This window comes from Miscanthus floridulus, chromosome 19, assembly GCF_019320115.1.
Source record: "Miscanthus floridulus cultivar M001 chromosome 19, ASM1932011v1, whole genome shotgun sequence".
In the NCBI taxonomy this organism is placed as follows: Eukaryota; Viridiplantae; Streptophyta; class Magnoliopsida; order Poales; family Poaceae; genus Miscanthus; species Miscanthus floridulus.
In genome coordinates this window covers 7899549-7920738 of record NC_089598.1, presented here as the reverse complement: position 1 = coordinate 7920738, position 21190 = coordinate 7899549, and the positions used below count along the sequence as shown (strand labels likewise).

Sequence of the window (21190 nt, the reverse complement as noted above, 5' to 3'; positions counted from 1 at the left end):
AAGTACACTACGTAGAAAACGTTTTTTAGGGTCGGTTGGTAAGCCTCTGTAGGCAAGTCTGGGCGTTCGGGTTACCCGATTTTTTCGGGTCGGGTAATTCGGGTAATGAAAATTGCTACCCGATATTACTCCCGAAAAAACACTACCCGTAAATTCGGGTACCCGATAATTCGGGTTCGGGTTCGGGTTCGGGTATTACCCGATATACCCAAATTTACAGAAAACAACAAACTACACTAAATTTCAGTAGCGATCTATACATAATTTCAGCAGCAATTTGTATAGAATTTCAATAGCAATTTGTAGTGAATAATATATTACAGTCACTCATTCAAATAGAGAGAATTATATTCTAATAAAGTGATAAGTTAAATGGTTCAGCTAACAACACATGATAAATACAAAGACAAAAACAAATCTTTGGGTAGTTCGGGTAGTTTGGGTACCGGGGGATATTACCCGAATTACCCAAACTAATTTCGGGTAATCAAAATCGCTATCCGAATTTGGTATCGGGTACCTCGGGTTCGGGTAATTCGGGTCCGGGTTCGGATAATTCGGGTACGGGTAATGGGTATCGGGTATTTTGCCCAGGCTTATCTGTAGGGGCGGTTTTGCCAGCCGCCCCTATGAAAGGGTGGCTACAAATCGCTGATTTGTTGGGGCAGTTCCCAGACCGCCCCTACAAATCGATTTGTAGGGGCGGTTGGTACTGTAGCCGCCCCTACAAATCGATTTATAGGGGCAGTCTGGGAACACCAGCCGCCCCTACAATTCGATTTGTAGGGGCGGCTACAGTACCAACCGCCCCTACAAATCATTTTTTTCGTAAAAAAAAATTTAAATTTACAATTCAAATTGGACCTGGAGAACCATGTGAAACTTCATCACAGTAAAGATGATTAAATGAGGCAAATGCATTAGACTCTGTACAAACTGTTTACAAGGCATCAAGGAACCTAAAATAATGAAGATAGGCCCAGATAACATTGTTTGCGTTAGGCTCTGTACAAACTGTTTACAAGCATGCTAAACCAGGTTTGTACTCACTTTATCTTGGATGAATGGATTTGCTGAGTTCCTTAAGAGATAGTTGATAATAGCAGCCTTCTTTGAAAGAATTGCTTTGTGAATCGCTGGCAAGCCATCCTAAGGAAACCAGCAAAAGGTCCAATAAAAAATAATGATCTAAAAAACAAAGAAGCCATATAGCTATTTTATAGTCAGGCAGTGGCAATTACCTTATCAAGCGCATTTATGTCCACATTATGTTTTAAAAGACTGTCCAATAGATAGAAATCTCCAAATGCAGCAAGAGTGTGAAGCGGAAGCCATTTACTCTGCAAGGAATAGATACTCGCATTACACCAGAAACTAAACTTGAAATAACAAAGATCATCATAGACAAGTGAAGATACTCGCATTACAACGGAATATAGAAAATACTTTACAATCAGTGCATTCATTGTACTGAATTTATACAATATTGTTAATCTGAGAACTTCAGGCTCAACTTGAAGGAATGTGTGAACAAGTCAAATAGACACAGTAGATGAAATATATCAACAATTACAAGGCAAACACGGAACATCGTAGAACTGTAGACATACTCTAGTCATAGCATCAGCATTTGGATTCCAGTTGTTGAAGTCACCTACTAATGCTGCAGACTGCAGTGAGATGTAAGAATCAGTTCTTAAATCTTAATGAGTTGATCAGCAAGATAAACTATCACTTTGAAGAGAATCACGATATTCGTGTGAACTATCTGTAAGTCTTGTGCACATGATGTATCTAAATCCATTCATGGATCAAAGATCTGCATCCTCATAGGAAAGAGTATGGAAAGGAAGAGAGAGGATAATGTGCATTGGGGCATGGAAAATGCTAGAGGGAAGGGAAAAGGTATGGATTCGAATATATACTGTACATGTCTTGTCTGTAAATTCTACCCCAATGCATAGCCCAATGATTTTGACATGCAGCCACTTTGCCCAAATCTGTGAAACTCGCAGAGACATGGATTGGAAGTAAAGTGTGTTTCATCGGATGGAGAGAAAGGGCATTGTCCATGACTCCAAGTTCTTCCTCTTTTCAACCTTTGATTGTTATCCCTCCGCTGTGTAGGAATTTTTGTGAAAGGGAAAAAAAGCTGCAGATCCTGCATCGGCATTGTAGGCCGGTGCTTCTGCTCCAGCTAGCTGCATTTGCTAAGCTGAATATGCTAGGAACATACTCCTACAGTACGTGGTAATTACCAGCACAGCTGCACAAGGGTGAAGGGACTCTATGCTAATAATCCTTGTTGTATCTACAACTTTGCTAAACCTGTCTTTGACCAAGTTTCTTGCACAAATGCACAACCAGAGAAGCAAACAAACAAGTGCTAGTGGTGCAGGGGCGGAGAAGAAGAGATAGCTTGGTGTCGTCGATCTCAGGCGAGACGGGTGGGCTGTCGGAGAGCGACCCGCCGCCGTTGAGAGGCCCGCTGCTGTGGATTTGGCTGATGCAACCTACATCCTTCACCATGGCCAAGATCGGAGGAGCGAAACTGGGAGATCACGTACCAATGGTGGCGGCCGAGCCAAGTGGAGTTGGCACTACACAAATGGAATGATTTTTTCAGTTAAGAGAAGGCTAGCAGCAAATGACATATGCCTGTCAAATTACCTAAATTTACAACAATAGTGTTTGCTTTATGGGACTAACTGGAAAAATAATCAGGCACACCCCCACGCTAATAATTCAGCCAACATTATGTGATATGAATCTACTCAAGAATGTCAACTCAGGAAAAGAAATGTTTCTGCAGCAAAGCAAGAGCTAGCTGACATGTATGTCATATTTTACCTGCAACACAAGATCAGATAGACAAGACATACCTTGGAGGCAGTCGCAGTTCTCGGCCTCCTTGCGAACGACGTCGAGCACGGAGTCGATGAGCTCTGCGCCCTCGGTGTAGTGGCCCTTGGCCCAGTTGTTGCCGGCGCCGGACTGGCCGAAGACGAAGTTGTCGGGGCGAAAGATCTGGCCGAAGGGCCCCGAGCGCACGGAGTCCATGGTGCCGGGCTCGAGGTCCATGAGGACGGCGCGCGGGACGTAGCGTCCGCCGCTGGCTTCGTTGTAGTAGACGTTGATGCGCTCAAGCTGGAGGTCGGAGTCGGCGGCGTACTTGCCAGTGTGGTCGATGTCGTGCTCGTCGCAGATCACCTCCCAGAACTTGGCCCCGATCTGGTTTCCGCACTGCCCGCCCTGGATGTGGAGGATCTCCCTCATGGCGACAGGTCGGCGGGAGGGCTGGCTAGGGTTCCGGCGAGGCGAGGCGGTGGGGTTTAGTTGCGGGGATTGGGGGAGGCCGAGCACGGAGACGGCGGACTGGCGGAGGAGTGTGTGTGAAGAGGGGAGAGAGGGGTGGGGAGAGAAGGCTCTGTGCGGTGGGGGTACTTCGGATAAACGGCTGCAGTTCGCACAGTAGGGGCGGTTCGTGATTGAGCCATCCCTACAAATAGAAATACCAGGGGCGGCCGGTGATTGAACCGCCCCTACAAATCCGACCCATTTGTAGGGGCGGCTCGTATCACCAGCCGCCCCTGCTGTTCCATTTGTAGGGGCAACTGGTCTCGTGGCTCTCGAACACGTTACTGTAGGGGCGGCTCCATTACCAGCCGCCCCTACAAAAAATTTGTCCCGTTGCTAAAAATCGTTTTTCACGTAGTGGTAGAGCACCTTATCACTATCATGGTGCAAGTAGGTGTAATAAGTTATCATCTGCTCGAGCAATTCACAAAAATTTGAATCAAAATGTGACTTCACAGCCTTTGCGGAGACAGAAGCAAGGCTTTTAAGCAGGCCAAGGATGTCCTATCAGATTTGTTCGATTGAGTCCTCAGGTTCCAAGAAAGCTAAAAGATAACAACGAATTCAAGGATGATGAGACATACAGTTAAGGTGGCATCGCTGACGCTCTTCCACCCCTCATTATCCATCAAAGTCATTGTTACCTCGACCACATTCGATTCCCAGAGATTGCTCATATGGGCGGCGTTTCTGGAAGCACCAGTAGCAACCAATGCCAAGCACGACATAGCAGATTCAAGAATCTAGCATCCACAAGGATCAACAACCCATCAATATATTTTCCCATATATAAAAGAATCTAGCGACCAAGGAAACCATCAATATATAATCCTACTTACCATCCTATCAAATACTGCAGGAGTTTGCCGTTCTGTATAATCAAACAAATTCACCTTTCAAAGACATTCCCAATGAGACAACAAGCAAAGCACATTTGATCACATTGATCCCCTTTCCGCCTCCCCTCCCCATAAATCATCCCAACAGTTCTCCATGCAGTACTTACCCAACAAAACAGCAGGTGATGTTTCAGATCAGGATATTAACAACTGCATCGACATTAGCTCTGTTGTAAATAAAAAATATATATATCATAATCAGCAATTCAGCAATTAGCACCACGCGGCAGAACTATATATACCGGCCTGCTTAAAGAGATGCAGGGGAAGTACACTAGCCAAGTAATTAGCACCTTAGTCTTGATGACCATATCCCCAGCTTGAAGTGGTGGATGCAGAACCTCAGGAAATCGTCACGGTAGGGTTGTTTGAAGGCTGTGGTTGTGATAATGGTACCATGACAAATCATTTTTCAAGCTAGCTACCAATCTGATTCAGGCGTATAGTAATAGTACAGAGACAACAAAAAATGATTTTACCAAGGGCAGAAAAAATGGCAGCAAATTTACCTAGTTTGCCTCGGAACTTTCCATGGGAAAGGTGAGCGTTGTGCTTTGTCTTGGTTGATATCGGCGAGTAGGCCATTAAGATCCTGGATAAGTAGCTTCTTCTTCCTCGTGCTAAACTCTTCATTGCAGAGTCTCTTGATGAGCCCATGTCCTGAACGACCCTGAGCCCATGACTAGTTGGCGGTGAGGAGCGTTGCCGTCGGGAGGAGGCGACCGCCGCTCTCTTCCTGTTCCGGGAGGAGACGGCCGGCGGCGGCGTGGAGGAGGCGACAGGCCACGGAGGAGACGGCCGGCCGTGGGATAGCTGTTCACGTCCTCCCTAGCGTCGGTCTTTTTTTTTATTCCGTGATAGAAGTATTCGAACCCTGACCGGCGATGCTACGAGGGCGGAAGCGCGCGGGGTGAGGGCCTGAGTTTGAAGCCATGCATCAAACTTTCATAGACAACCATCGGATTGGGTTCGGATGGTTTTGTAGCCCTTAGATTTTAATGGAGACAATTTTCTATGTGTATTTTTCTGGGTGCACAATGGTTGGAGGTTTTCAGCGGAGACGTTTTTCTTAGTGGACCTAGGATAGTTTTGATTGGTCTATTATAGTAGAGATTAATGGACCACCTACCTTCACATATGTGACATGTATTTGGAAGTGTATATATATGCATGTTCACCTGAGTAGAGAAACAAATAATAATGCCAGGAAAAATATAGTGAATGAGAAACCAATGCAAAAATGTGAAATTATAGAGTGCATACATCATATGGTGGGAAGAGGAGACAGTAGGAAATAACCCGTTGTTGCTCCATAGCAATAGTGATCATGAAGGATCTACACAAGAGTCTATAGGATCCATCCCGAAAATGGGTTGACTTATGAGTTGATCGACTCTTAGTATCGTAGAGCGTGTCTATGGATCTTAACGTCTGCGGATGCCTAGATGGTGATAGTTTTGCACTTCATCTGCGGAGTTATTCTTATCCTTGAGTGGTTGCAACAAGAAGATAGTCTAACCACAGAACGCTGCAGGCAATGACTCGAGAGCCCGGCATGGAGTGTAAAATGAGACCAAGAAAATTAAGACAAGCTTCACCTGCCTAAGAAAACACGGTGATCTCTATCCTCTGTTTACCAGCTTTGGTGTTGGTTCTCTACGTAGCAGGACATGCTTAAATTTGCAATAGGTGATATCCTTTGTTTACCAACTTTGATATTGGTTATCTCTAGGAATTTTTGCGTATTGGAATGGCTCGGTTGGTTAGATTTCTTATAATGGAATGTTATTTGAGTCTGCAACAGCATAATATGGTGCTATTATTATTTTCAGCTAACATGTGATTCTTCAGTAACACGAATACCTTAGTAAGTTAGTATGTTTCCTTCAAAAAGAAAAAAAAAATCAACAAAAGCAAGAAGGGAAAAGTCCTTTTGAAACTCCTCCAGCCTCAACTGTCTCACGGTCCAATTTTTGTTCCCAATCCATAAAAAAGAAAATGGCCACACCCACAACATTTAAAATGATGCCTTAGACATCAATTTAACTTATGTGGCATTACGTCGTCACGAGGATAGTAAATTAGACTACTCCGTTGGTCAAATAAAACTTTATAAAAAAAAGTTCTTAAAAATAATAATTTTCCAAAAAATATCAAATATTTGTTTCCAAAAAATTATGCAATTAAAAATCCTAAATCTGGTCTATTTTTTTAAAAAACATTTTAACCCATAAAATAAGAAAGTTTGAGAATATTTCTTTTTTAAAAAAAAATGTTTAGCCTAATAAAAAAATATACCTAAATACTACTTTACTTTACGAGCGCGCGCATTAGCGCTGGGGAATGCGCACCGTCTGATCTCTCCGTGCGGATGCAGCCACGAGCCCACAGCAAAGCAGACATGGCCTACAAGCCACAAGTATCAATTTTCTCTCCGTTCTCTCTCCCTTTCGTTCTCTGTCTTCCCATTTCACTAGAAACACGGGCGCGGCTTTGCCGCGCCTTTCCTTTCGATTAGGCCAGTGGCAATAAGGATATATGTGTATTGATGAGAAACTCAGCAATTTTTTATTTATTTTATGATTTTTATGTATTTTCGAGACTTTATCATCATGAAGGTATAATTTTATTTGCCCCTTCAAAGCATAGGTAAAAGTTTATATGAAAAAATCCTTACTAAAACATGTGATATTATGGATGCACTGCATAGTTCTACTCGTTAGGATTTCAGATCAACTTGATTTTCTAATTTACAATTTTTCTGTGATTTACTATGCAATTTTAAAGTTTCAGCTATTTTATTTTTTTGAAAAAAAGAGATATAATCAAAGGTGGCCTGTATTTTGATTTGAGAAAAATCTGAGGAGGTTTTCGCAAAAATTGCTGAGAGTGTCTCTTGAGCGCAAGTTGATTTTCGATAAAGAGAAGGTCTTTTTTGCAAAAAAATCCGGAGCCCATCCGCTCTGGACTGCGGGTTCATTTGAAAATAATATGAGGTGTTTTTTGAAAGATATTTTGAGAGGGTCTCTGGAGCGCGGGTTGATTTCCGAAAACTAAAAGGGGTTTTTCGTAAAATGACCACGGATCGCCCAATCTGGACCGTTCACGCGCCCGATCCGACGGCCGGGAACGGCTGGCGACGTGGCCACGCTCGCCCGCCAGCTTTGGGGGTGCAGGTCATATGTAAAGATTTCATTTCCAATCCCATACAAAATTCAAAGGTGAATCCAGCAGCCGGAGCTACGCCCTGCAATCCCCGACGAATCTAGCAGCAGTCGGTGACAAGGGGGCAAAAGCCCTTCGAATCTGGGTGGACGCCGTTGACGAGCGCTCGTGGACGGAGGTAACAGGGAGGATTTCGCCCATGGTTCATGGAGAAGGAACCTCGATGGATCGAGAAGGGTGGTGGTCTGGTGGATTCCGGCATCCCGCTGCCAGCGATGGTCCACCTCCCCTAGACTCCCATGGGTTTGTAAGGTGCGTAAACATTTCCATCCCATTTTTCTTCAACTCGCCCATTCTAATCCTAGTGAATCTCGCATTGATGGGGCTCCGATCCCTAGTGAATCCGGAAGAAGCTAGGTTTCAAACCACTGTCAATTCCGCAGCAGACTGTGAACTGGCCCTTCGAATCTAGCCGGATGAACGATTTGTAGCTTCGAATCGAGCCGCGTTTGGTGTTCCAGATCCTGTGAGGAGCTGCGACCGGAGGTTGCCTTGCCTACGGTGGTTTCCGCGGCGGTGGAGATGTTCATTTTAGGTCCGTCATCATCCTTCCCCTTCCCCCGTTCGTATCCGTTTGTTGTTCTTCGCCGTTTCGATTTCATATGCCCTTCTAATCCTCCTTGTTCTCCATATTGAATCTCACTTTACGAATCCATGGCAGATCTGTCACTATTGGTGAATCTCACCTCTGTTTAGTTCGTCTCCTCCACGAATCAGTCGCTGCTAGGCTTCAATCGAAGTGGCGGATCTCCAATTTGGGCGCCACAAAATGTAGGTTCATTAGCATTTCCTAAGCATTTAGGTGATGTTTGGATGGTGAGGGGGAAAGGGAAACGGAAATTAGGAGGTATGGGTTATGGATTGAGAAATACAGATTTAAAGCCAATCCCACTACTACGGGAATCAATTTGCGCAGCGTGGCCAAAATGGGCTCCGTGGCGGGCACCTCTTTTGCCCGCTACGGTTAACCGGTGGCCGGCCAGCGAGGCCGGCCACCGAGGCGCCCGCTGCGGGAAAATGGTTTACCGCGGCGGGCCACCTTATTTGCCCGCCGCAGGAAATCGTTATTTACCGCGGCGGGCAGTATGAATCACCCGCCGCGGTTAATACGATGTACCGTAGCGGGCTCTTTAAACTGCTCGCCGCGGTAAAGAGTTCATTTCCTGCGGCGGGCGCTTTATATTGCCCGCCGCGGTAAAGCCTGTACAAATAATCACCGCTGCCCCTTCGTCTTCTCCACGGGTCTTCCTCTCTCTCAAACTCATGGGGGAGGTTTTGCCCTAAAATTTGAAGAAACTTTTGATTTGAGTTGAAGGGCTTGGATTTGAGAGAGGAGGACATCATAAGAGGTTCATAAAGGCTCCCCCTCTCTCCTTCCATCCTCCCTCTCTATTTCCATCACCTAGAGTTCTCTCTAGATCTATATCTAGATCTAGATCAATTTTAATGGAAAAAATGATGTCATGTATTTCTTTAACCTTAGATTCATCATAGATGCATGCTTCATCTTTCACATCGTTATTTCCTCTCTTTTTCATGATTTTGGACGTAAAAATCATCAATTTCTCCTAATTCTTCTTTATTTGTTGATTGTGACGGATAATGTTCGCAGGTATGATGGATAGGTCGGAATGGATGTACCGGATCGATAGAGTGAATGATCCGCGATACCTCTTTGAATTAAGGAAGTTTATTGCTGCTGGTAAAGCTCACCGTGAGAGACTGAAGCAGATGACAACCATATGTCCATGTTCTCGTTGCAAGAACCTGAAAGCCCACCGAGACAGCGAGGTGCAAACTCATTTGATCATGTATGGTTTCGTCGAGGGCTACACAGTCTGGACATTTCACGGCGAAAGAGTTGGTGCGAGTGGCGGTGCATCTGGAGTGAGCTCTTCGACGCCGACGACGACAGCACCATCGGTGAATAAAGATCCTTTAGGAGCACCCGGCTCCTCATCATCTTCAGCAGCAACTGCGCCAGCCGACAGTGACAACAGTTGTCGTGATTACATCATGGTGGATGATCTAATGCAAGACATGGCCGACGAAGCCAGCGACGGTGGGGATGGTCAGGATACTGTGAGCCAACCCGAGGATGTGCAGCTTGTTGAAGATCTAGTCAAACATTTCGATGAAGACGACGTTGTGTTGGGTTGCCCAAAGTGGTTGGAGAATTTCAGAGAGTTGAAGCAGGCGGCAGTTGATCCTCTCTATAAGGACGGCGGCGATTGTCCGAAGGAGTGCACGGTGCTCCGTTTTAACCTCCATATGTTGATGTTGAAGGCTCGTCATGGTTGGTCTGACACTAGCTTCAATGAGTTGTTAAGCTACCTTGCCACCACGTACCCAACGGCTAATAAGGTGCCCGCCAATACTTATCGGGCTAAGAAGCTGATCCGGCCAGTGGCGATGAAGCTTAGAAAGTTTGATGCATGCCCTAACCACTGCATCCTGTATCGGGGCAATGAGTATGAGAATTTGATGAGTTGTCCGCACTGCGGCTTTAGGATGGTATCAAGTCACGGACGGATCTTGTCAATCTGGGCATCAGGCCGGACCTTCACCCGGGACCGCCTCAGAACGGTAAAGTCGATATCCCGGGTGCGGCCTGCAACCTAACGCAAGACGAGAGGACGGCTTTTCTTAAGTTGCTTAGGGGTATCTAGGTGCCGACTGGTTTCTCTTCCAACATCAAGAGCCTGGTCTCCATGAAAGACCTCATAATGACCGGCTACAACTCACACGACTGCCACGTCATGCTGACGGTGTTCCTACCAATTGCGATTAGGGCTATTCGTCTAGAGTACGTGAAGATGGTCATCACACGAATGTCATACTTCTTTAATCGCATCACCCAGAAGGTCATTGATAAGGCTGAGCTGCCTGCCCTGAAGGAGTTCATCGCGGAGACCCTTTGCCAGCTCGAGATGTGCTTTCCACCATCTTACTTTGATATTATGCCACACCTAATGATGCATATGGTCGATCAGATCCATCAACTAGGCCCCGTGTACCTACACCATATGTGGACGTACGAGCGGTTCATGTCCACCCTCAACAGATACGTCCATAACCGCGCTTACCCGGAGGGCTCTATGATCGAGGCATACACAACGGAGGAGGCCGTGAACTGGTGTATGAGGTACATAAGAGATGGGAGGGTGATTGGGCTGCCTGTCCATCACCATGAAGGCAAAACCTCAGGGATGGGGTGCACGGGCCGAAAAGTGCGCACCGATGTGGCAAACCGAATGGTGCAAGAAGCTCATTACAGCATCCTTCATCAGTTAGTGAGCATGGAGAAATATATTGAAAAGAACCTGGAAGAGATCCACGCCGCTAATGATGGACAACGCACGGATGCCTGTATTCTAATGCTTGTGTATCGATCATGCAGTGTGCCAAACAACCGGTAGGATCACAAACCTGTGGCTTCTACGTCTGTGAGTACCTGAGGGAGTGCAAGCAGTACAGCAGCAGTTGGAGGGTGCTCAAGAATGGATTGAACTGGTGGAGAGACGTGCAGAGCACCCAACACTCCTTCAAGCAGACAAAGGCGGACATATGTAAGTTTGTCTTAGACAAATGCGTGCTTGAAGGGAGCACATTCTTCAATGAGAACAGCCAGCTAGCGATTTTACCGGAGTACGAGAGGCTGAGGAAATGGCCCACGATGATGCGTCCGCAGGATTACTCCTTAGGGCATGTATAACGACTTTAATATGTAAATGTAATGAATTTAACGATGACAAGAACGACTAAGTTAATGTATATATATTATCTCATGTGTAATGCCTGCATACTTTTTAAGTTTAATCTGTGAAATCTGGATGTGATTTGAATTTGAATTTGAATTTATATGCCTGCTGTATTTTTTTAATTCAGGAAATAATTTACCGAGGCGGGCAAATAATAATGCCCACCACGGCTAACGAACATAACCGCGGCGGGCCACAAAAGGTGTCCGCCGCGGTAAAATAATTTACCGCGGCGGGCGGTGCAACGTGACCGCCGTGGTAAAAGTATATTTACCGCGGCGGGCGCGTTACACCGCCCGCCGCGGTAAATCGGTTAACCGCGGCGGGCAAAGCCGCCCGCCGCGGTTAAGCCACGATTTACCGTGGCCTATAGGCCGCGGCAGACGGCTTTGCCCGCCGCGGAAAATAAAAAACGTCCGCCTCCAGTAAAGTTTGTGTAGTAGTGTCCATTGTTTGGATTAGCTCGGTTTGGGTTCGGGTTTGGGTTTAGTGGGCCCCACGGGCTTTAAAAAAATAAACAGAAAATCCTATCCCAAAACATGGCGACAGCGGTTCCGACGGCGCGCGTGCGAGCGTAACCCCGTCGTAACCCACCTCCATGGATGGGATGGCATAACCCTTTTCCTATCCCTCTCTATTTTCTTTTCCCTAAAACCAAACGATGGATAAGTTATCCATCATCCTTTATTTCCCTATCCCACTCCCTATAACCCAGTATCCAAACACCACCTTAGGTTCATTTTGGGAATATCCCTGCCATTTTGTATGCATTCCTACTGAATTTCACTCTCAGTCTAGCTTCGGTACTACATGTGTGTTGGTGCTCTGTACTATGTACTTAGATTTTTCATGTGGTGTGTACTTAGATTTGATAGAACAGATGGTAGATGTGGTCTAAGTGATCTTTCATGTGGTGTGTTTGGAGGCCTAGGGTTTTTCATGAGAAGTGCATTAGTCATGAGCTTTGTCATATGTGCAGTAGCTATTATGCCTTTTCTTAGATTTTGTAATAAAATGTGAAATATGGCTATTATTCATGTAACGATGTGGTTATTCATGACAAGTGCGTATTCCCTGGTTGCTTGTCCTAATTGTTAGTATTTATCCGCTTCCCTGTCATTTCAAATCTGCACCTAAAATCTTTTTCAAAACTCATGTAGTGATGTGCCTAGATTTTTTTTCTCATAAGCGATTCCGTTTTGATAACTACAAGTGTGCATTATGTGCTCTCCTACCTGTTAGTATTGATGCATGTTCACCCTTACATGTCTGTGCTATTTTCTGTCATTGTAAATGACTGTGCAATGTACCCTGAAGATTTATATGTTTTTTTCTTTTTTCTTAAAAAAATCATGTATTGACGAGCCTAGTGCACAAGTGAACTTTGCTTTCTTGGAATTGCTGGTTCACTGCTTTCAACTATATCCACTGGTATATAAGGTTTACCTATCTCCATGCTATGTTCATAAAAATTTTACTGGTTCTAGATCAATATGGTGAAGTTGGGATCATTTTTAATCACAAAGTTTTTAGAACCGACGAAAATTCCACCAGAGCAGTATGTAGATTCTGTGAGAAACCAGGGGGTGCTTTCCCCTCCATTTCTCTTGGAATCTCTGTAATTCCCTGTTCCAGTGGCTTAAAATAATGTGGTTGGACTTGATCTTGGCTTCATCATGCACTTACTGCTCATTTCTTTCCTTTTCCAGGTACTACATTTATTTGCTCTCATCTGGTTCTTTGTGTTTAATTTACAGATCTTTTGTGTCACGCGCACGTCAAGTATGTTTTGGTTCCTTTCTCTACCTATTATTGATTGTTAATATTTGTTAGTGTATACAATATACACACTTTGTTAGTATGCCATGGAGTCATTAGTACTGGTATTCCCTTTTTCTAACAATGCTTCTAGTATGACGGGAAACTTTCCTTTGATTAAATGGTTGCTGTAATTTTTTTTAACAAATTATGATCACTATTGGATTAGTATAACACAATCCATTGCCACTCTTATTTCTAACAATACTTCTAGGCCTACCTACATATATAGATTCAAAGTTACTTTTTTCTGTAGATAAATACACGCACTGTACTCCAGAAATGTTTTTTGTTTCATACATAAATGCCTTCCATACCAAACTAAATTTCAAATATTTAGGCACACGTACCTAGCCCAGCTTTAACTTGTCCCTCCATTTTGTTTCAACTTTTGGTGGTGTCAGCCACTTGTATGTCAATACCTTGTGAATATTGGCAATATCTTCCTCCTTATAGTTGTATGTTGATCGCCCGTCTCAGTGTTTAGCATGCATGAGCATATCAGATCCATAATCATGGTTGCGATAACGTACAGTTCAACACTTAACATTTAATTTAACCATTTTATAAAATTTGAAGTACATGAACCAATGTCATTTTAAACTTACGTATTTTATTGTTTTGGCGCAATAATGTCCACAACCTCGTAGTTGCTATGCCCTTCTTTGTGTTTGGGTAGTGTTATCTCAAATCTGTTGCTCCTTAGGTTTAGAACCAGCGTAGTAGTGTCCCACTGATTCTGATCCTTTATTTTCGATGGCTTGAAGCATAGGGACCATTACCTGTGTTGTTTTTGTTTACATCGTTAGTGATAATGTGCAAAAAAAACATACACTAAATTTGAATATGCTGAATATATGAACAAATTCATATATGAACAGACCATCTAACGATTGCGATTAGGGATGGCCATGGGCACCTTTAGATGGAGCTTCCCTCTATGTTGTCCACTGCTGAAGAGACCCAAGGATCAACAAATGTGATGGCGAGCATGTGGCCAATGCATTGCGTGGTGCTTTCCCATCATTGCTTGAGGCATTATTAAAACTATTACCCCTTTCACTCATCACAACAGAGGTAGGCCCATGGATCATAGCTTTCTTCATCACACTAGTGCAATGCCTAATCCTCACAACTGTCGTGAGCCCACATATTTCATTTAGAGCCAACTTATGATAAATCAGCAAGCAATTTTTTCATTTTGGTTTAGCATTTTTGTGTTCTGGCTTTAGCATTTTTAGTGTTGTAATTATCTGCCATTGATGATGATGCCAATCCATGCTTTTGTACTAGAGGATAGGGCTTAAAGAGACTACCTTTGTGTGTTTTTAGATGACAGATTCTTAGTTAAAGACTACCTTGTGTGATAATGACTTCATTTAGCCCGGCAGTAATTTTTCTTTGCACGCACACACACCCATCCGCCGTTAACAGATGATCCAATGCACCTGCGCTGATGGAAGCCTCTGGAAGCCGGCCTTATCACAAGCACTTCTGCATTGTCTCACATTTATCTCCTCCCTTTCTCTCCCCTGCCATGCACTTGTCGGCACCCCCTCGCCCTCGGTCTCCGCCGTGGTGGAGGGCAAGGACGGGAGTGTCGTGCATGTCTACGGCTCCGATGGCAGCCCCATCGGGTGGTGCATCCACGTCTCCCTCTTCTACAAGGCTGCGACGCCCTTCCACTTCATGCCCCCTGAGCCGGCACCACTTAGTCGCCCCGTGCTCCGCCTCCCTGTTGTCAGCATGGAGGTCTAAGGCACTGCTGATGAGCTGCTGGGCCAGGTGGATGCACAATTCGAATGCAAGCCTCGTGTCGTGCTGCAGGAGTAGCCTTGCACGGCGTGGCTGTGTGGTCCGGGCTGCCCCATGACCTTGGATCCGGATGGCGTTTTGCTCCTCACCGTGTCACCATCCTAGGTCCTCCTCCAAGTGGGGCCACATAGGCACTCGCTGATCTCGCCTTTACATCTAACCTTGCTCGCCTAAATTTTAGAACTATGTGCACCCATTTCTCCTCATGCCTGAGCTATCAGCCTTCATTTCTGATTATCTCAATATTATTGCTTTATTAACCACACTGTTTTGCCTAATATATAACCATATTATTGCTTAATTCTTAACACTATTTTGCCTAACAGATGAAATAAAGGCTTGAAAGGTTCCTGCACCTGTGTGCTTCGCGTGTAGGAACTCCAAGATTCAGTAAGATCTGTGCCCTCGGCACATGAAGGATAAGCAGTTCTGGAGGATATACTTCCTGCTCGCCAAGAGTTACATCTCACCGTAAGCTCTCGTCTTAACAGTATCCCCATGTGTGTGTGATGCTCGAGTTTGTCAATCGTTGAATAATGAACGGAATTAGCAACATAAGTTCACTTTAGCATCTCACTTTGGTTACAATCAATTGAGTTCTATCTTCTATGGAGTTCACTGTAACCTTATCAAGTACTTCAAAATTATATATGGATTGTGGTATTTGCAGTGTGGATATAGTATTCTGCTGTCCTTGTACATAAACAAAATGAATCTTGTCTCTTCAGATGTGAGTAAATCTGCATATTCAGAAAAATCGAACTTTGGACCGATGAACATACTGAAAATCGAACTTATCCATTAACAGTAACATCCAAATCATCGGCATTATGTTTCTTCATGCTATGACTGCTTGCTATGCTTTTGTTACTCTACTTTTACCATCACGAAATGTTGGAAGGTGACTGTTCTTTACTATACATACTTCTGATCGGAAGATGAAACACATTTTCCCTATCCCACATCCTAAGACTTCCCTCTTGTTTGCAGGGTCATGGTCCTGTCGATGAATTCCCTTACATGGACTTGCCTCAACACTTAAACACCTACAAAGCATTTTCTTCAACAGTTACAAGCAATTTAGTTCTGCTACTAAAGCAGTTTTAGTTAGCTCATTATCCAAAATGAAAATTGAATGCATGGTCAACAGAAGATATGAAGGGAACCAGTAAGGATCGTAACAGGAAGAATCTTGGAGTGGAGATACAAAGGGAAGAAACATAGAAAATGCATTAATCTGACTTCAAATACATGTTACTGTTGATACTTTTGCCTCCACACTTGCTTAATGTTGGATGTATGTGATTTTCTTGATCATCTTGGGTTCTGTGGTGTACTGGACGATACATGAGGTTTTCTAGATCCAAGCTGGTGGAAAATACATGTTACCATGTGAAAGTTATAAAATGCTTACGGTAGAAGAAGATGGGCCGGTGAATCTGCCCTTTTTTTTTTCCTGGCTTGGGAGCCGCGCTCTTTTGGCGCGTCCGTGGGTTAAGCGCGCGGAGCTCTCCCGCCTCCGCTTCTTTCCATATTATATGTATGGCAAGCGCGTTGGTTGATTTTCCAAAATAGAGTATGCAGTCGGATGGTGGATTTCCTGCACGCGCTGCCTGCAGTAAATAAAATTCGAAAATATAAAAACTGTATCACGAGGCAAGTGGGCGGCGCCGCCGGCGCGCTACCGCATCCCTCGCGTCTCCGTTTCCGTCTCTCTCGCTGTCTCGCATCGCATGCCTTGCCGCCGACCCCGACGCGCGCCTCAGGGTGGCGGCGGCGGCGCGCTCCAACCTGCCGGGAGCGCTCGCCGCCTTCGCTGCACGACCTCCTCCGCCGCCGCCGCCCCCTGCGGCTGCGCGCCCCGTCCTCCTCACCTTCACCCGGGGCTCCTCAAGCTCTGCGCGGCGCGCGCAGACCTCGCCACGGGCCGTGCCGTCCGCGCGCAGCTCGCCGCGCGGGAGGCTCAGAGGCGAGCCCTTCGCCGCCACCGCGCTCGCCAACATGCAACATGTGCTTCAAGTGCTGCCGCCCCGCCAACGCGCACAGGGTGTTCGACCGGATGTCCGCCAGGTACAGCGTCTCCTCAAAGATTCTCAGTGGTGATTCTTCCGCAATGGACAAGAAAGGACTCCAGAAGGCTCCTGGATGCAGTATTATTCCACTAAAAAATGAGGTCCACAACTTCTACTCTGGATGCAAATCACCAGCAAGCAAAGGAAATATATGCAAGGCTGGGTAAGCTCATTGAAGATATCAAAGCTGTGGGCTATGTGCTAGACACTGATTCGATACATGATGTCAAGGCATAACTTCTTAACACCCACAATGAGAAGCTTGGCATAGGGCTCATTTGAACAGCCCCAGGCATGACAATTCAGATAAAGAAGAACCTTGGGGTTTTTAACGATTGTCGTAATGCGACCAAGTTATTATCTCTAGTGACAGGATGGGAAATAATCATGAGAGATATTCAACGCTTTCACCACTTCAAGGATGGTAAATGTTCATCATGGAGCCTACTGGTAGTGAATGAAATGTTGAAGGCAGTCTGAATATCCATTTTTGAGATTATATAGGAGACTTCACACTGCTGGTACAGAAATACTAGTATAAAATTAGACTAAAAGGTAGTGCTAACTATTCTATCTGTGGCACACATCATGTTTTTATCTGAGCATTCTCTGTGTCCAATTTTCTATTGTGATGGTCAGACTTAGAACTGCCAATGATTTCTTAAGGAGTGTATACCATGTTTTGTTATAGGCTCTGTAGTGGACATTTGCATTGTGGTACTTGGTTAAGCTAGAATTGTTCAGCAGCTCTTATAATCTCTTCACCATTCCAGGGAACCTTTTGTAGAGTTATAGATTTCGCTTGGTCCTTAATACATTTTTTTTTTACTTCCATACAAAAGTAGTGCACAAGAGATTGTCTGATGAGGCCACTGTTCTTCATCTTCATTTGTTGTTTGGAACTAAATGTACATGATGAAATCAGCACTGGTAACTGAAGAAAGAAGTTTTTTCTCTAATTATTACATAAGAATTGTGGGTTGTGTTTTTAGTGACCAAGTTGGTAGTTCTTCATAAGGATCAAATGATACTACATCAACTGCTATTCCTCTAAAAAAATGAAATCTCTGAATCACCATTTTGTTCTAGCATCACCCCAAAATTTACACCGGAAAAATAAATCATAGCCAGAGCCGTGGTTACAGTGTGTCTATGTATCTCAAACTTTTTATCCCTTTTTTGGAGAGGACGTATGACTTGAAGCCACAAGATTTCATATCATTCTGAACATTACTTCCAGTTATTGCTGCAAACCTATTTTGGAGCAGTAATGAACGAGCATGGCAGTCATCTTTTGTTTAGTTATTACTCCTTTGTACTGATACATACGGTTGACTTCTGCTTGCCAACTGTAGCGATGAACTCAACTGCCACTTTTAATGCATTAATAGATGCCAGATTCATCAAGCTTGTTGATGACCATGTTGGTTCCCCTCCAGCCAAATCAGATACTCCTCGGAATACAATCACAGGTATGCCAGCTGATGTTGTTGTCTGTTGAATCAGCATGAGAGTTCGCTTAATTGTAGCGCTATCTTAAGTTACATGATCAGGATGTACTTTAAATATTGGTTAGCATATAAATGAAAAGTAAGAGACATCATCTGTTAAAACTCACCATCACCACTGCTGCGCTCTCCTCATCTACTGTTGACACCCCAAATTCTCTGAAAAGGAACTTTCTGTATTCTGCATTGTCAAGAAACATGTCAGCTGATGATCCTTTAAGGCCATAGACAACTTTTGGAGTTGTCGGTAAGCAGAAAGTGTCATTGCATCTTTCAAGTTTGACCTGCAGAGCAGAAATTTCACAAATAGTAGTCTGTGATTAGTTGTGCACAAACATGTATTTGCTATGCAATTATGTTACTGATATATTGTGTGGCACTCACCTTAAGTTGTTCTGCAATTCTGAACCATGCTGAATCTACAGGTAGCCAGAAAACTTCTTCCATAGGCTTGCCAACTGAGTATAGCTCCTCATTTCTGTATTTCAGGGATCCTAGCAAATTCTCTCCTCCATTTGGGATGTTATATTCTCCAAAGCTTAGTTCTGCTGATGACTCTTTCGGTGATTTGAACTTCTGTGATAATCAGAATACCAGAGATCATGCTAAGGGGGGTGAGTTTGCTGAATCGTGCACAGATACTTGGAGGTTGCATTTTATAAATTATATTATATTCCTATTGTGAATTTTTTGCATCTATATTTGCAATTGCAGCATTGGATCTTGAGGTGGGTTAAAGAAGCTGATTCCAGTTGGAGGGGTACCTTCCATGTCCAGGCACCCGTGTAAGCAACAAGCTTGGGAACACTGACGTCGCCAAAAGACATGGAGTCATTAGAACTCCCTGCCGTGCCGTAGTGAACAATACCAGACACGCTGAAGACATCGATGAGAGTCTGTACAGTGACAGCAGCGTTCAACTGGAAAACCAAGGAAGGAAGGTAGCAAGTAGTAAGAGGTAAGCATGAAGGTAAAGTTACACAGAAGGTAAACGCAAACGAGTCCCTTTCAAATTTGAGTACCCTGCGTTGCCCTGTCAATGCGTATATAACGTTCACTCCCCGTATGCCGCCGATGTGATACCGTCGTCCTGAAACATCGTGGTAGGTCAGATTGCATTGTATTCTTGAGGGGGCCAACAATAGGATATAATTACGCACTCGATGACTAACTGGAACATTGCCTTATGATTTCGAAGCGAACACAGTATGGATGTATGCAGGTAGGTACGTAAGTAGAACAAAAGGAAACAAAAAATTCAGAGGCCTGTGATAACAACTTACGACACATTTGTTTCCCGTTTGAGGTCAAGTAGGTCTTATGCTATTTCTGTCGTGCACTTGTTTCTTTTGTGGCAACATATTAAGCTGACACAGCTATTGATGACACCTAAAATCAGAGTCCTGTAATTACATCTTATGACACATTTCTTTCCTGTTTTGTGGGCAAGTAAGTCATGCTATTTTTGTCGTGCACACCTTACAATTAGCTCTGCTAGTGCCGGGTGCCCATCAGTCCTAGTTTATGCTTTCTACTAAGAAGAGAGAAATTGTACAGGTAATGTACTGTAGCTGTGAATTGAATTGATATACGAGAGCATCTCATCTCATCAGTCATCTCATGCTTATGATCTTTTTGTTACCATTTTTGTATCACCAGGTGATGGAAATGGCACCAGAAAAGTCAACGGCAGGAACAGTCAGTCAGGCAGGCAGGCATGAGTATCCAGACAGACCAACAGATGACCACAGGGGGATCGGAGGAGCAGATAATAATAAGCACGTGAATGAACAAATGGACGGCTGAGGTTAGACTTACTGTACCATAGAGGTCAACGAAGGGGAGGACACGCCAAGGCGTGAAGTAGCCGGAGGCCTGCAGCGCGGTGGCCTCGTCGACGTAGGACATGACAAGGCCGAGGGAGGGGCCTCGCCGGTTGACCCTGTCCACCTGCCACCGCGCGCGGTCCATGGCCGGCCGCGCCGGCAAGGCCGCCACCGAGCCCGCGAGCAGCAGCAGCAGCGAGAAGAGCAGGAGCTGCAGCGGGGTCGTCTCTGGGTAGCCGGAGAGCGCCATGGCCGTGCCTGCCTGCCTGCTCTGCTGTGCCAACTGCCAAGAATGTGTGTGCGAGCAAGCAAGCAGGCACTCACTCGAGGTTTTTAAAGGCAGGAGCCGGGTGGAGGGGTGAGCAAGAGACGATGGTTTATTGGTCTGTGTCGGTGTACAAGCAGGTGGGCGCGTGTGATCGATGGAGGCCGTGATCCGTGTGCTTAAGTTTTTTAACTGCTTATTCAGTATACATATGCCATATTTGCTTCTCTTATAATCTTTATTTTTCATCTTGTTTTTTCAGCCGGAACAGTATTTTTTTCTCGCATAAATCAGTCCAAACAGTACTTCAGCTTGTTTTTTTTCCAAGGAGTAGTAGTTTTATAGGTTGGGGAAAAAAGTGCAGCCCATGTTAAGAAAATAAGGAGCTCAATTTAATATTCCATACATGTGTCTAAATATCCAATCAAACAGCGATTAAAATTTAAGAAAATGAACCAAACACCCCCTTATCTAATGAGCTGCAAGCTGCAGCTGCTGCTATCCTGTCGCATTATTTATTATTCTCTGCTCCCAGTCCCAGCCCTTTCCGGTCAATCCGGTTGGGATTGGCTGCCCCCTTGGCCTCGTTGTTATTGCACCCTATTTTTTTTACAATTTGTTTTTTTTTAAAAAAAAATTACATT

General features: G+C 44.6%; 2 protein-coding genes and 2 long non-coding RNA genes across 5 annotated transcripts; 2 read left to right on the top strand and 2 right to left on the bottom strand.

The window, feature by feature from the left end:
- Positions 1-1489: 1489 nt before the first annotated feature.
- LOC136525485 (tubulin beta-7 chain-like) lies at positions 1490-3328 on the bottom strand. Its single transcript, XM_066518454.1, has 4 exons — positions 2883-3328; positions 2329-2513; positions 1611-1670; positions 1490-1513 (listed from the first exon to the last, which is right to left on the bottom strand). Exons 1-4 carry the CDS (start codon positions 3274-3276, stop codon positions 1490-1492), a joined length of 663 nt encoding a protein of 220 aa, XP_066374551.1. The 5' UTR covers positions 3277-3328.
- Positions 3329-7581: 4253 nt separating this feature from the next.
- Positions 7582-15916, top strand: LOC136525165 (uncharacterized). The gene is made up of 3 exons (XR_010776443.1): positions 7582-7733; positions 15202-15346; positions 15866-15916. It is a non-coding gene; the product is annotated as an uncharacterized lncRNA (long non-coding RNA).
- Positions 15917-16555: 639 nt separating this feature from the next.
- LOC136528509 (uncharacterized) lies at positions 16556-19271 on the top strand. The gene is made up of 4 exons (XR_010777100.1): positions 16556-17502; positions 18303-18419; positions 18945-19069; positions 19170-19271. It is a non-coding gene; the product is annotated as an uncharacterized lncRNA (long non-coding RNA).
- Positions 17534-20742, bottom strand: LOC136528507 (bark storage protein A-like). Of its 2 annotated transcripts, XM_066521475.1 has the most exons (6): positions 20279-20742; positions 19478-19545; positions 19220-19375; positions 18840-19031; positions 18566-18739; positions 17534-18441 (listed from the first exon to the last, which is right to left on the bottom strand). In XM_066521475.1, exons 1-6 carry the CDS (start codon positions 20529-20531, stop codon positions 18253-18255), a joined length of 1032 nt encoding a protein of 343 aa, XP_066377572.1. In that variant the 5' UTR covers positions 20532-20742; the 3' UTR covers positions 17534-18252. The 2 variants fall into 2 exon arrangements, with proteins under 2 accessions (XP_066377572.1, XP_066377571.1); XM_066521474.1 differs by having other exon boundaries at positions 19220-19545.
- Positions 20743-21190: the final 448 nt, after the last annotated feature.